Source organism: Labeo rohita, chromosome 15 (assembly GCF_022985175.1).
Source record: "Labeo rohita strain BAU-BD-2019 chromosome 15, IGBB_LRoh.1.0, whole genome shotgun sequence".
In the NCBI taxonomy this organism is placed as follows: Eukaryota; Metazoa; Chordata; class Actinopteri; order Cypriniformes; family Cyprinidae; genus Labeo; species Labeo rohita.
The window spans coordinates 17,127,607-17,142,564 of record NC_066883.1 but is presented as its reverse complement, the minus strand read 5'-3'; the positions used below and the strand labels follow the sequence as shown (position 1 = coordinate 17,142,564).

Sequence of the window (14,958 nt, the reverse complement as noted above, 5' to 3'; positions counted from 1 at the left end):
CATCCATCATCCATCATCCATCCATCATCCATCATCCATCCATCCATCCATCCATCCATCCATCCATCCATCCATCCATCCATCTATCTATCTATCTATCTATCTATCTATCTATGTATCTATGTATCTATGTATCTGTCTGTCTTATCCATTGTTCCTTCGTATTATCCATCCATCATCCATCATCCATCCATCATCCATCATCCATTCCATCCATCCATCCATCCATCCATCCATCCATCCATCCATCATCTATCTATCTATCTATCTATCTATGTATCTATGTACCTATGTATCTGTCTGTCTTATCCATTGTTCCTTCGTATTATCCATCCATCCATCCATCCATCCATCCATCCATCTATCTATCTATCTATCTATCTATCTATCTATCTATCTATCTATCTATCTATCTATCTATCTATCTGATGCTCTATCTATATGTTGTCCTATCTTTAAATTGATTTATTAATTAAATTCTTTCTTGCATTTAAACTGCAATTCTGCATGTTATCTGGTAGTCCATCCTAAATATTTATTCAGCAACATACTACATTGCTTTTCTCCCAGCTCTGTTTGGCTCTGACATGCCAGTTTCCATACTTTTGGATTCAAGAACTTGTTCATAATATGTATCCGGAATCCCAGCAAAACCCATTTATATCCATCACTCAGGGAATCTTCCACTGAGAGATACTACGAGAATTAGAATCTCTCACATATTTCTCATGTGAGTTTCGTGCGTAAATATTTAACACCACTATGTGTGACTGCATGACTGAACCTTCTTTTAGTGCTTTTCTCACTTGATTATGCTGTGGCATTAATTTGGTTCACTGTTGTCCATTTGTAACCTTCTTTCCCGTAAGATATGAACCTGTTAATGTGGTCTCGTACCTCTCATTCGCATTTTCCAAAGGAAGCGGCGACTGTGTACACCATGAAATCACTGACAGATAATTATCCTTTCAAATCAGGCATAGCTTTTCATGTGTGATGGGATTGAAAAGCACAGGCTTTTATTTGTTCCTTTCATTCTCTCACAAGGACCAATTAGCTTGCCATAACTTTAAAACTGATGATGCCTCTGAGTAGAGGGGAGTTATAATCTTGACTGCTGTAAACGGATGGAAACATACTTATCCTGAGTGTAATGTGCAGCAGGAGGCTGATGAACTATTAAGGTGTTCATGACCGAGTTTTTATGAAAGTCATTAGTAACTTCATCGATTTTAGTTTCACCGAGAAAAACACTGTATGCTTTCTAAGGGCTGTTTTCTTCCACTGGAGTGCTTTTAGACAAATTAAGTTTTCTCCTTCATTCCGTAATTGCTATTATTTAATCGCAGCACGCACATACCCGCAAACTGTTCAAACTTTCCACCCTTTTAACATCTAGTAAAATCCATCGCATGACCACTGCATTGCCTTGGACTGTAAGTATTCCACTTCTTAAAAGCTCCGTGCACAAAGAAGAAACCCTCTCTGTTAGATCTGAAGCCTGGGATAGAGCAGAATTCAGCACTAATGGGTGGTGAGGTTTGGAGGCTCATTCAACAGCCGCAGCCATGCTAGACTCAGCCTTAATGTCAGCTTCTTTTAACTTTGTACTGATTTCATCTGGCTCTCTGGGCTGAAAGCTTATAGGTGCTGAGTCATCAGCCTTTGAGAGGTTCATCCCCGGCTCCCTTTCCCACTGGCCATTAGAAGCCTCTCGCCCCTCGTTCCATCCTTTGACTGATGCTGGTGAATACTATAGTTGGTAATGGTTGAATGGCACACCCCAGGCACTCTGTTACAAAAGTTATTATTTTACATTTTCTTTCTTAGAAAAGTAATTCAAGTGGTTCCACACAAAGTGTTAAGCAGTCCTGCTTTGTTTATGCTCAGAGCCAATTAAATTGGGGTCAAACCACCTTAGACACCAGGGAATAATATTTAGATAACTAAAACTGCATCAGATGTGTTAAACAGACATGCATTTAGCTAACTCATTATGTTTGAGTAAAGAAAGCTGATGTGGCAATAGACCCAAGTATACTGTAAAAAATAAAAAACATAATTTGTTGAGTCAGCTTAAAATAATTTGTTACCCTGCTGCCTTAAAATTTTAAGTTCAGTCAACTAACATAAGTTTATTCAACTTGACATGTTAAGTTGTACTAAGTAACAATTAGATATTTGTGTTTACTAAACTTAACAGATGGGTAAGTAACCCATCTGCCTTAAAATTTGAAGTTGATTCAGCTCAAATATCTAAGTTGTCACTTAGTATAATTTAACATTTCAAGTTGCATAAACATTTTTTGAGTTGACTGAACTTAAAATTTTAAGGCAGCCAGGTTACAAATTATTTTAAGCTGACTCAACAAATTGTTTTTTACAGTGTAATGAAGGTTAAGTGAATGAATTAGTATAGAAGTTGTGTCTCAAATGAAATAGTACACACTGTGCAATTATACTATGCACTATGGACTAGTGTTGCACGATATACCGCGATACCCTGCTTTTAAAAATGATTCTGTATTTTACTAGTACCAGTACTTTAAGAATGCATTTTAGTAAGAGCTGTATTTCTCAGTGTCTGTGTTAGTGAATGGCACAGACGCACAGGTTTGTTTACTACACACATATGCGTGATTCTCGCTGTGTTTTCAGCCTCTGCCGCCTCAATATATGAGTACATGAACAAATGAACATAATCTCTAGAACTGGCCTGAGAGTCAGTGCATGAGCATTTTATAGTTTCTTTTGCGGAAAACTATGGTCATAATGAAGATCCTAAAGGTCTTCACAGCAACCCGTCAAAATAAAAGTTCGGTTTAGCTTGACTAGAAATATATTACTTAATGTAAAGATAGTACTACTACTACTAATAAAATATTACTAAAACAATGTTTAAGGAATATTTACCAGAAAACATATTTACCAGAATTTATTTAGAAAATTGTAAATACGCAACACAGTATTTCAAAAAAAAAAAAAAAAAAAAAAAAAAAAAAAAAATAGAAATAGAAAGACTATAATAAATTAATAATAATAATTCTTTAACAAATCTAATTTTCCTTTATAAATACATTAGACATGTTTTTGATCATTAAAATTTAATGAAACAATTAAAATAGAATCCAGAAAATTAATAGAAAACAGAGATTCACAAACAAAACTGAATTTGAGAAAAGTAATAAAATGTATTTAATAGGGCCTTAAAAAACATGTCATTTCTGTTAAACTTTTAATAAATTGTTGTTAAATTCTGCAAGTTTCATAATTTCAATTAATTAGACATTCTTTTTGATATTTTTTGTTAATGTAACCATTAAAATCTAGAAAAATTAAAATGGAACTTAATAAAAATAAAAAAATAAAACAGATTTTATAGGGCCCTCCTTATTTCATTTGTGTCTTTGTTTTGTTGTCCTTTAGTTTGTTACTTGCATCTAGGTTCTTACTATTAATAATAAAGATAAAATAACAAAAAATGACAATGTCATGATATAAATTGTTGCTGTAAAAATAAAAAAAAAATCCTATATCATAAAATAAGATTTATGTTTATCCTTTTAGCTAACTTACCAATATAGCAAAGATCGCTACGTACATGTAGGCTCGCTATTGTTCACCATAATCCTGTGTAGTGGCACTGGCATGTGATTATTATTATTTTATTTTTTATTTTTTATTTTTTAAAGGGTGATTTTATGCTTTGTTTTAATAGATAAAATAACTATTACCTCCATTTGGTTAGTTTTTTTCATAATATTGGTTCAGTAGTAGTATTGTGATATTTTAGTCAGGCATCATATCGAAGTCAAACTTTTGGTATCGTGACAACACTACTATGCACTCAACTCAACCATTTAGTGAATGGATTTTATAAGGTTGTTTTGCCATCCTGCATCAGAGTCTGATACCCCGCCCCCTCTTCACTATGTAAAGAAAGCTGTGACAGTTGAGTGCATTAAGTGTCCAACATGCCACTTTGGTTTGTTATGTGTATTATCTGGGCATTTGAAGTGCACTTTTTCTTTCTGGCTTTTATAGTGTACTGTTTATACTACAAATGGCATATAAATAGCTCATAAGTACTTACCGTTATTTAGCAAATATGGTTACCAAAGCAGCCTACTTGTTCACATGAGGACTGAAGCATTGTTTTGTTTTGTGTTGTTTTGGTTGTGTTTGGTTTTTTGTTTGTTTTTGTTTTTCATAATTCTTGTCACCAGTGTCAATATAACAAAAAATAATGCTAGCCTAAATTAAAAAAAAAAAAAAAAAACAGAACTCAAGCCGACTGAAGATAAGTAAACAGTCAGTGATTAAATAAGAATACAAAACTAACTACAAGCAAAAAAAAACAGTAGAACAAATAATTAAGAAATGCTCCATACATTTTATAAAGTAATCAAATGTATAAAAACAATTCAATTCAATTCAAATGTATTTGTATAGCGCCTTTCACGATACATATCATTGCAAAGCAACTTTACAGCAAATTAAAGTTTTTACAATATATTTAGTAGTAGCTTACTAGTGCACTGTAAAAAACAATGTGTTGAGTCAACTTAAAATAATTTGTAAACTGGCTGTCTTAAAATTTTAAGTTCAGTCAACTCAAAAAAAGTTTATGCAACTTGAAATGTTAAATTATACTAAGTGACAACTTAGATATTTGAGCTGAATCAACTTCAAATTTTAAGGCAGCTGGGTTACTTACCCATCTGTTAAGTTTAGCAAACACAAATATCTAAGTTGTTACTTGGTACAACTTAACATTTCAAGTTGAATAAACTTATGTTAGTTGACTGAACTTAAAATTTTAAGGCAGCAGGGTAACAAATTATTTCAAGCTGACTTAACAAATTGTGTTTTTTACTTTTTTACAGTCCTCTGAGGGGTTGGCATCATCTCTTCTTAAGTGTTCTGGATCTACACTGAACCTTGTGGATTTTTAGTTACCACGAGATTTCAATCCCATGGCAGAAACAGAGAACAAATAGGAACATAATTAGCGTAGCTGCTGTTCAAACCAAGCAAAGAAAGACTTGAAAAAGATTAATAATGTGCATTTGATCAGATATAACTGCAGTAAAAGTTTATGAGATGCATTATTTGAATGCTTGGTTAAAAAAGATGAGTCTTTAATCTAGATTTAAACAGAGAGAGTGTGTCCAATCTCCGAATGTTGTCCGGAAGGCTATTGCAGAGTTTGGGAGCCAAATGTGAAAAAGCTCTACCTCCTTTAGTGGACTTTGCTATCCTAGGAACTACCAAAAGTCTGGAGTTTTGCGACCTTAGGGAGAGTGATGGATTGTAGCGTGGTAGAAGACTAGTTAGGTACGCAGGAGCTAAACCGTTAAAGGCCTTATAGGTAAGAAGTAATATTTAGTGGAACCTAATAGGTAGCCAGTGCTGAGACTTTAAAATTGGGGTAATATGATCATATTTTCTTGACCTGGTAAGGACTCTAGCAGCTGCATTTTGGACTATATGTAGCTTGTTTATTGAAGACGTAGGACAACCACTTAGTAGTGCATTACAATAGTCCAGTCTAGAGGTCATGAATGCATGAACTTACTTTTCTGCATCAGAAACAGGCAACATGCTGCGTAGCTTGACACTGCATATTCTTCACTGTGTAAATGAAATATATATTTCTTCTTATTAAAGTTACAAAAGTGATTTAGTCAAGAGCAGTGGGAGATTTTCTCTCTTTTGTTGTTTGATTAACATGAATAACCACAGTGCTATTTAACTGTAAAATGATGCTATTTTTGTTAATAGACCTTCATTCTGTTAATAGACCTTCATTCTGAGATATCAACTTCAAATTTGGAACACAACTTGTTTAGATGTATGGCTTTATTTTCTAGCAGGTTTAGAGTTCAACATATTTCATGAAATATATATTTTATAAAATATTGTTCATAAAGCATTTTCATAATCTTAAACCTCTGTAACTTTTTTTTTGGTTACAATTTTTAAACTTTTTGTACTTCAACAATAATCTGCCATGGGTCTTCTTTAAAATGAGACAAAACTTAACTCTGTGCTCCCAAGCTTAAAATTTATATGCACTAGGTACAAAAAATTGTTACTCTCAGCACCTTTTGGACAAAAATATCCCCAATGAAACTATTTTTAATCGCAGTGCCAATTAACTATAAAATTATGCAATTTTTGTTGCATCTTAAGGAGGAAATTTGACACTGCACCCAAACAAAATCTTACTGAAAGCTCATTTTTTGAGATATCAACCTCAAATTTAGAACACAGCTTGTTTAGATTTATATATATATATCCTTCTGATGTTCCAAACTTGAAATAAAGAGGAAAAACATATTTATGATTTGTATTTCCTGATAAAACTGACAGAATTTGTGAATAGTCTCTTATATACCTCAGAAAAGACAACAATATTAATTTATGTTAACGAGTTGAAGTCCAATTCAACCTTTAGAACATTTTAATGTTGTTTTTAATTAAAAACGTGAAGAATGAAAAATTGGATGCCACAGACATTTTTGCAGAGTAGGTGGTGGAATTTTCACAAAGAAAACAGTATAATTTAATGAAACAAATGTCTCATTATAATCTAACATTTGCAATCTGTCACGCCACATTAAAGAGCATGAAAACACATTATTGCAAGACACGTTTGTATTTTGCTATAAAACTGACAGATTTTGAAAGCTGAGAAGTACCAAAAGCACAAAGCTTATTACTATTATTGGGTGGCTGGTGCACTACAAATAAGCCTAATGAATGCAGTCGAAGACGTGAAATATTATTTCCAAGCATTCTGTACCTTCGAGTATAACACATGATATGATTTCTGCTAATAATCCCCAAAATATTCCAATTAATTCTGGTGGCCTGACAACTTCTCCCAATGCTCCCAATCTGGGCCACTTGCATGCGCAGGCTATACTCTCAAAATATTATAACTTTAATTGCTACAATTTAATTCTGGTAATTTTGACATTACTCTAGAAACATTTTAACTTTAGTCTCAAAATTGATCAATATTTTGATATTATTTTTAAAGTATTATGACTTTAATTGTAATTTTAGATTTTTTTATTTTTAACGTGGCACTAAACACGCCGTATTACATTGCACCTGCACCTGGTTTTAACCTTCACTGTTGATTTTCCTCGCAGGGTCCCGTCCACGTTTGGAGGATGTTCCCCCCAGGATAGTGGAGGATCCCTCTGATCTGATTGTGTCAAAGGGTGAGCCGGCCACCCTAAACTGCAAGGCGGAGGGTCGGCCCACGCCCACAGTGGAGTGGTATAAAGACGGCGAGCACGTTGAAACCAATAAGGATGACCCTCGCTCTCACCGCATGCTGCTGCCCAGTGGCTCGCTTTTTTTCCTGCGCATCGTTCACGGACGCCGCAGCAAACCTGATGAGGGTGTTTATACTTGCGTTGCCCGCAATTACCTAGGAGAGGCAGTTAGCCGAAACGCCTCACTGGAAGTAGCCAGTAAGTACTTTCTGATGAATTCCACCTTGTTTAGAGATTCTGGATGGAGCGTTGCTATACTGAAATAAAAGTAATCTATCCCTCTCAGACATGGCCTGAGGTTTTGTTTGTCGAGTTCTTTGTGGCAGGCTGCTGGTGAGTTTTTGCCTGTTGTGACAGTGTGTCCTCCTGCTGTGTGACTGCGCTCTGGGCCTTTGGCTCAGCTGTAATCCAGCTCTCTGGCACAGGAACGTCACCATTTCCGGCTCCACCGCCAGAAGAAACTGGATTAGCAAGTTTGTTGATTAGAATTGGAATGCAACTAATTAGATTCCCCAAAGTTTGCTCATTAAAACACAAAGCAGCAATTTCCTGGTGCCTGTTTTCCAAACATCCATCTCTTTTTTTTTTTTTAACAAGCTGTCTTTTGCAATACACACTTTATGATAAGGTTCCATTTGTTAACTGTTTTAGTTAATTTTTTTATTTTTTAATGGTTTTTGTCATTTTTTTGTTATTTAACTTGAACTTAACTTGAAAATTTATTAATACAGTCTAAAAAATGCTGGGTTAAGTAGCGCTGGGTGAAATATGGACAAACCCAGCGACTTGGTTGTTTTGATCCAGCGGTTGGGTTAAACATTTAACATTTAATCCTTCTGAGTAGTTTCATTAAACTCAACTATTGTTTAAAAATCACTATGTGTAAATTAAAAATCACACAGATATTACAGGATATAGCACTGATCAAATGGTGAACATTTATTAATAAGCCATTTTAAACATGTTTATTATTTAATTATTATATTTATTTAACTTATTAATAAATGTTCATTTATTGAACATAATATTAAATGTTAATTCCCATTCTATTTTGGGTTCATTTTAAGCAAGAAATATAGTTACTTTGAGCAATAGCTGATTTAAATAAAACTACCCAGAACTGCTGGGTCAAAACAACCCATTTGCTAGGTTTGTCCATTATTCACCCAGCGCTGGGTTGTTTTTAACCCAGCATTGTTTTGTGTATACTTAATATTACATTAAAATGAAAAATAAAAAGTTAACGAATATTATTATTTAAAGGACCTGAGCTAACAACACTCTAAAAATGCTGGGTTAAAAACATCCCAACTTGGGTTATTTGGCAACCCAGCGCTGGGTAAATATTGGACAGAACACATGCTGGGTCATTTTAAATGTTTTAACCAAACATGCTGGGTTGTTTTATTTAAGTGAACTATTATTTAAAAATTATTAGATTGCTGGCTTAAAATGGACTCAAACTTATGAAAAAAACACACACAGACTTACTAGAGGCAACAGCAATAATCAAAAGATGAACATTTCTTATTAAGCAAGAACACATGGACAAAAGACAAATTTAATTTATTTGGGTGAATACAGCAAAGTTTACAAGCGTTTTAGATATAAAAAGTGTGACATTTAAAAGTAGAATTTTAATTTTAGTAATTGGTTTTTACTGAAATATTCTTGTACCACTAATTCTTGTATGGCGCCGAAATCTGAGCCAGTAAAGGGCTGCTGTTCGTCTGAGTAAATGTAAATGTCAGACCACAGCCTCGCATTTCAATCGTAGCTAAAAGATGTCGTGACTGACTCCATAACCTGCCCATAATCAAACAGTACTGACATTAGAGAACATATTTTAACATCAAATTAAATTACACTCAATACTATAATGAAAAAAGGCGTTTCCATCACGTGAATGACCGCTGCTGACACAGCTGACTGACATCTTGTCCTTGTATATTGCGTTGCGTGCTGAGAACCGCTCTCTCCTGTAGAGGACTCAGCAGCTGGGTTGTTTCGTAAGAGACAAGCTTAACCCAGCGGTTGGGTTGGGAAAAAAAAAAAGATCAAGCAACTTAGTTACAGAAAAACTACCCAACACCTGGATAAAAAATATTAAAAATAACCCAATAAAACAACCCAACAAGTTGAACCCAACATCTGAGTTAAAAAAATAATCCATTACCTGGATAAAAATTTTAAAAATGACCCAACCCAGCATTTTTTTAAATGAATGAACAGTATTTTTTATCAACTAATGTTATGTTAAAATGCTTGTGTTATGATTAGTAAATGCTTACACACATATAATGTTCATTGTTAGTTAATGTTAGTTAATGCATTAACCAGTGTTAACTAATGGAACCTTATTGTAAAATGTTGCCAGCTAAATTTCTCTTTAACACTACAATAAGGTGTCATTTGTTAAGACGAGTTATTGTATTAGTTAATAGTCGAACAATAAATCTGGACAACTATTTAATAATCTTTGTTAATGCTAGTTAATAAAAATACAGTCGTTCATTGTTTGTTAATAGTTCACGGTGCATTAACTAATGTTAACAAACACAACTTGTGATTTTAATATTGCATTAGCAAATGCTGAAATTAACATTAAGATTATTAAATGCTAAAGTATTGTTCGTTTTTAGTTCTAAAGTAGTTAACTAACCTTATTGTAAAGTGCTACCGATTTCTCATATCTCCCTGTTATTATGAGGAGTCTGATTTGTGTCAGTTTGCTTTGGCGCTTTAAGATGAAGTTGAGGCTGAACTGACGTAAACGTCAGAAGGTCAATGTCAAATCAGGCCCATTTTGATGCATCTACCGACTTGCCCAAAGAAATGATTAAAGTGTTTCCCCGTTCGAAACGAAACAAGCTCTTAAAATAGACATTCTTAACTGCCGAGGGAGAGTTGAGCCCTTAGAGCCATTACAGACTTTTGCTTACTATCCCAGAGGACGCCAAGTAGCAGAGCATGCTGGGTGAAAATGATTTGCAATCATGCACTCGGCGGTAGATCTTATCCTGAAGTCTGCATACTTACTCTCCCAAATAGCTCTTCGTATTTTTGGCCACCTATAAATAGCGGGAAGGGGAATACTAGCCGATTGGATTGTGGTATTTTAAGACCTAAATCTCATTACATCTCACTATTCATTCAAGAAACAAAACTGTGGATTTTTTTCAGCCACAAGAACTGCTGAATGATGCTACGCTGCCTTTAAATCCAAGTCATAATTACCGCATTGTAAAATATGTCGTGTAAGCAAGACTTATAAGATGATTTATTACGTACGATTAAAGGCAGAAACAGAAAGGAATCGTTTTTAGCTCTCTAGAGTGCGTATAGACTCGCACTCAGCACTCCAGCGAGCCTCAAATCAGCCTGGATATTAGTTCCTGCCGCACAATGCTCGTGAATTAAGTGCTCGTCCTTGTGGAAGATGAGACTCAGGTCATACACCAGGAGACCCAGCTCACCGCCGGCCGTATCTTCTCCTCAGCAGTGATTAATGTGCTAATTAGAGCTGGACAGTTGCCAGCGTGACCACAGCATGAGGGCAGAGCGGGTGGTTTATGAAGACGGAGGATCCTGAGAGGTACAACAGGTGAAGGCAGGGGCGTGTGAGGGCGAGCAATCCGTCTCACATCTCTGAGACCTTGTCTAGTCCTGCAGCTCAGATTAGAGCAGCAAGCGGATTGACGTGGAAAAAAATGTGATCGTATACATGGGATCAGCGTGTTTGTGATAAGTGAGCAGTTTTCGCCACGACAAGTCTGATGCAGCTTTGTCCATCTGTTAGATATTTCAGCTTATGGGACTCGTAAACAGAGAGTCGCTAAGCTATGAAATGTTCATTCTGTGCTTGTTTATTGGTGAATCACTCTTGTTTTTCAGTATTAGGCACATGTGCGATGTGATTAACTGTTCTAGTCGAGTCGTGAACGTCCTGTGAGAGAGAATTTTTGGAAACACATTAGTTTTGGCTTGATCTGTGCCCAGTGCTCACACTTTTTTCTCCAAGCATTTATCACCAAGAAAAATAAAAATGATCAAAACAATGTGAGAAATTTATTTTGTGTTTCACAGAAAGAAAGTAAGTCATAGGTTTGGAAAAGTTTGGTTTTAGTATTTGTTATGTGATTTTATGTTATGTTTAGTTAGTATTTTTTAAAAATCGGTTTTATTTTTAAATATTCAGCATTTAAATTTTAGTTTAAAGGGATAGTTGATCCAAAAAAGACAATTACCCCATGATTTACTCACCCTCCTCGTCCTAGGTATTTATGACTTTCTTCTTTCAGAAAAATCTGAGTTATATTAAAAAATGTCCTGGCTTTTCCAAGCTTTATAATGGCAGTGAATGGCTGTTGAGATTTTGAAGTCCAATAAAGTGCATACATCCATCATAAAAAGTGCTCCAGGGGGTTAATAAAGGCCTTTTGAAGTGAATCAATGCATTTGTTTAACCCTCAAGCAATCATTTTGCTTTTTTTGTTTGTTTTTTTTTCATTAATTTGAGCGCTACAATACTTGGCTGCTTTTCCTAAGTTTGCCACCTGAACACACACACAAAATGGACTTAATTCAACAAAGTGTTCAGAAAAAAAAATTGTCCAATAAAAATCAATAAATCTAACACGATGCAGATCATACATACACATAAATAAAGGGGTGGGCCTATACAACATTTTCAATGTGGCAAATACTCACACTCATACACACATGCAAACGCACACACCCATATACAAAGCATTGAATTAACCTATAAAAGAGTGAATTTTTTACTTTTAATTTTGTCGAATAAAAACAGTCACACATACAAAACCAAAGAATTGAAGGAGCCAATGACTGAGCTTTTAGTTTTTGTGCCACTTAGCCACTGTGCACACACACACACACACACATTTTGTGTTTCCATGTTTAATGGAGACATTCCATAGGCATAATGGTTTGTATACTGTACAAACCGTATATTCTATCACCCTACACCTACCCTACACATAAACCTAGCCCTCACAGGAGACTGTGCACACTTTTACTTTCTGAAAAAAAGCCTCTTTCCTTTGGTATTTGGTCCCCATAATGTGATAAATACCAGGTACACACATACACACACACACACACCTAAACACAGACACACTTCAAAGTCCTACTGCAAGATTTGTTGATGATTCCAAACAAAAAATGACTGGAACATGCTACTTGTTAGGTTTATTGTTTATTCTTACCTGTTTGGCATAATTTGGTTCCATTTTTTTTTTTTTTGAGTTATTGAAATTTGATGGGTTTTTTTGTTGATTGTTTTTGTTGAGAATGATTATTCTGTTTCCTACGTTGTATTATAATCCATTCCTTTTTGCATGGTCAGTTTTGTCTGTAAGTGTATTTCGGCATCTTTGTGTAGCCCAACACAAATGTTTTTCTTTTTTTTTATTCTACAAATTTAACTTGTGATAAAATCTAAAACTTAAGAGGTTAAGTTTGTTACAACAGTGGTTTATAGATTTCAGCCTATATGCAGCTATTGAGGACTACAGCCATGTAGTGACTATTGACTTTTTTGATATTTTAATATTTTTATACCATCATATGTCAACACAGTCACCAGAATTTTAGGTTTTGGCTGTCTGAACTTACTGAAATGATTTGTTTTACTGAACCATAAGAAATATTAAATATAACATTAAAAAAAAGCATTTTTTTTTTACATAAAATATGGTACTTTTACAGGTAAATAAATTTAAAAAAAAAAAAAAAAACAAAAAAAATCACAAAAAATTGCATGAATTTATTTTATTTTATTGAAGACAGTATGAAAAAAATGGGATCACACCTGAGACCTTCGTGCCCAAATTTGTCCATGAAAGATTGCAAAACTATTGTTTTCAATGACCTCAAAATCATTGTTTGATCGCTGGCAGTTTATTCACCACATCTACCATCAAATGACTGCATTTGCTCTGCAGTAAAGCCATTCAAACCAGTTCAATATTTGCTAATGATATTATTTTGTTTCACACCTGTGGTAATAATGAGTGAAATGTCACGTCATTACTGTCTGTTAAGCAGTGCCACCTCGAGGAATAAAGGTGAATTGCATGTATTGAGTCATCAGATATTTTAATATTTTTGCGCAGAAAAATATACTTACACTATTGCGCATCTCGGGTCTCTAGCAACCCTATACACTTTTTATAAAAATTATTCAGTAAACAGACATTCTTTTAAATTTTATTTTTTTTTCTTGTTATATTGTTTATAATGAATAGATTGAGGAATAATAATAATAAAGCTAATGTCTAACTTTAAAAAATGAAGGAGGGAGAAGGTAGTTAATGACGTTCTGGGTTGCTATTAATTTAAGAGTTAATATAACTCCAGTTGTATTCATCTAAAGGAGAAAAACATATACACCTAGGGTGGCTTGAGGGTGAGTAAATCATGGGGTAATTTTTTCACTTTTGGGTGAACTATTCCTTTAATATTTATATTTTAGTACTTTATTTCAATTAAAATGATTAAGAATAAGAATTCAGACTTACTGTTTTTTCCAGCGTCATACAGAAATCTTACTCACAAATGGCTGAAAACACAAAGACAGTGTTTGTCACATGGCCATGCATGAATACTTATAGAGCTGAGAAGAAACTAATTCAAATTCAGCTTAAATTCTGACAGTACGTGTTTTTGGACAAAAGCCTGTGTTTACAGCACTGAGCTTCAAGCATCCACTCGCTTTTTTCTTTTCAAGAAAATTTTAAAAGCAACTTTATTCATCAAGGTTTACACAGCCATAGCAAGTATAAATCGCTCTTTTAAAACGACACTTTTGTTGCTCTTGCATTTCAAGGTCTTTGACGAACAAAAAGATTTGTGCATTTTGTGAAAAGCCAGTGTTGTTCTGTAATATTAAAGGTTTCAGCAGTAAGAAAAGACTGAGGCTGGGTCTTACACTAATGTATTAATGCTAGACTACTGTATATCGGAGGATACAGTATTATCCACCCAACATATGTATGCCACAGGACCAATACTTAATCTGACGCTGTCATAACGGCAAAATGACAAATGGCAAGTGCAAACTAGTGAAGCCTGTTATTTTTTTATTTTATTTTTTTCTTTGGCAGAAGTAGATATTTAGCTCTTGGCTTGAATGCAAATCCATTCACGTATTCTCTCAAAATAGCAGCTTTGTGTTGAAGCTTTTATGCAAGAGAAAAGCTGTATCTATTTCAAAGCATTGAATGTGGCAGTCTGTCTGGGGGAGCAAACTGCCGCGTTCCCTGAGCCTGGATTAAGATAAAGTAGGACAAATGAAAAATAAAACTTGCTTAAAAGGCTCTAGACCCAGCTGTCCCTCTTTCACCCAGTGTGGGATTATAAAGTAATGATGCTCCGTGGCAGCTTTTCCCTAATACATCTTTCCCCATGCGCTCTTATCTAAACCCTCTGAAGGGCTGTTATGGGATTTCTTGCGTGGACGCTGTTGTTGAACATAACCGATCGCATTTTACATCGCATATCTTTGTCTGTTTCATGTAAAATGCGTTACATTTTCAGCTGTCGCATTTATTTTCAGGAGACTCTGTGACGCCAAGTTCTGTCCAGTTATTGATTGTTCGAGAAAGCACATAAAAGAGATGCTGAATGGGATGTTATCGGTCCG

The 14,958-nt window shown here is 34.7% G+C and overlaps 1 protein-coding gene across 1 annotated transcript in view; it reads left to right on the top strand.

Annotated features, from left to right (window-relative positions):
• The window catches only part of zgc:77784 (uncharacterized protein LOC402947 homolog), an 82,801-nt gene that overhangs the window by 6,236 nt on the left and 61,607 nt on the right, over positions 1-14,958 (top strand). Inside the window, exon 2 of the mRNA XM_051129124.1 lies at positions 7,164-7,490. Within this exon, the coding sequence (XP_050985081.1) occupies positions 7,164-7,490 (327 nt within the window). The remainder of the gene's footprint in view (positions 1-7,163; positions 7,491-14,958) is intronic.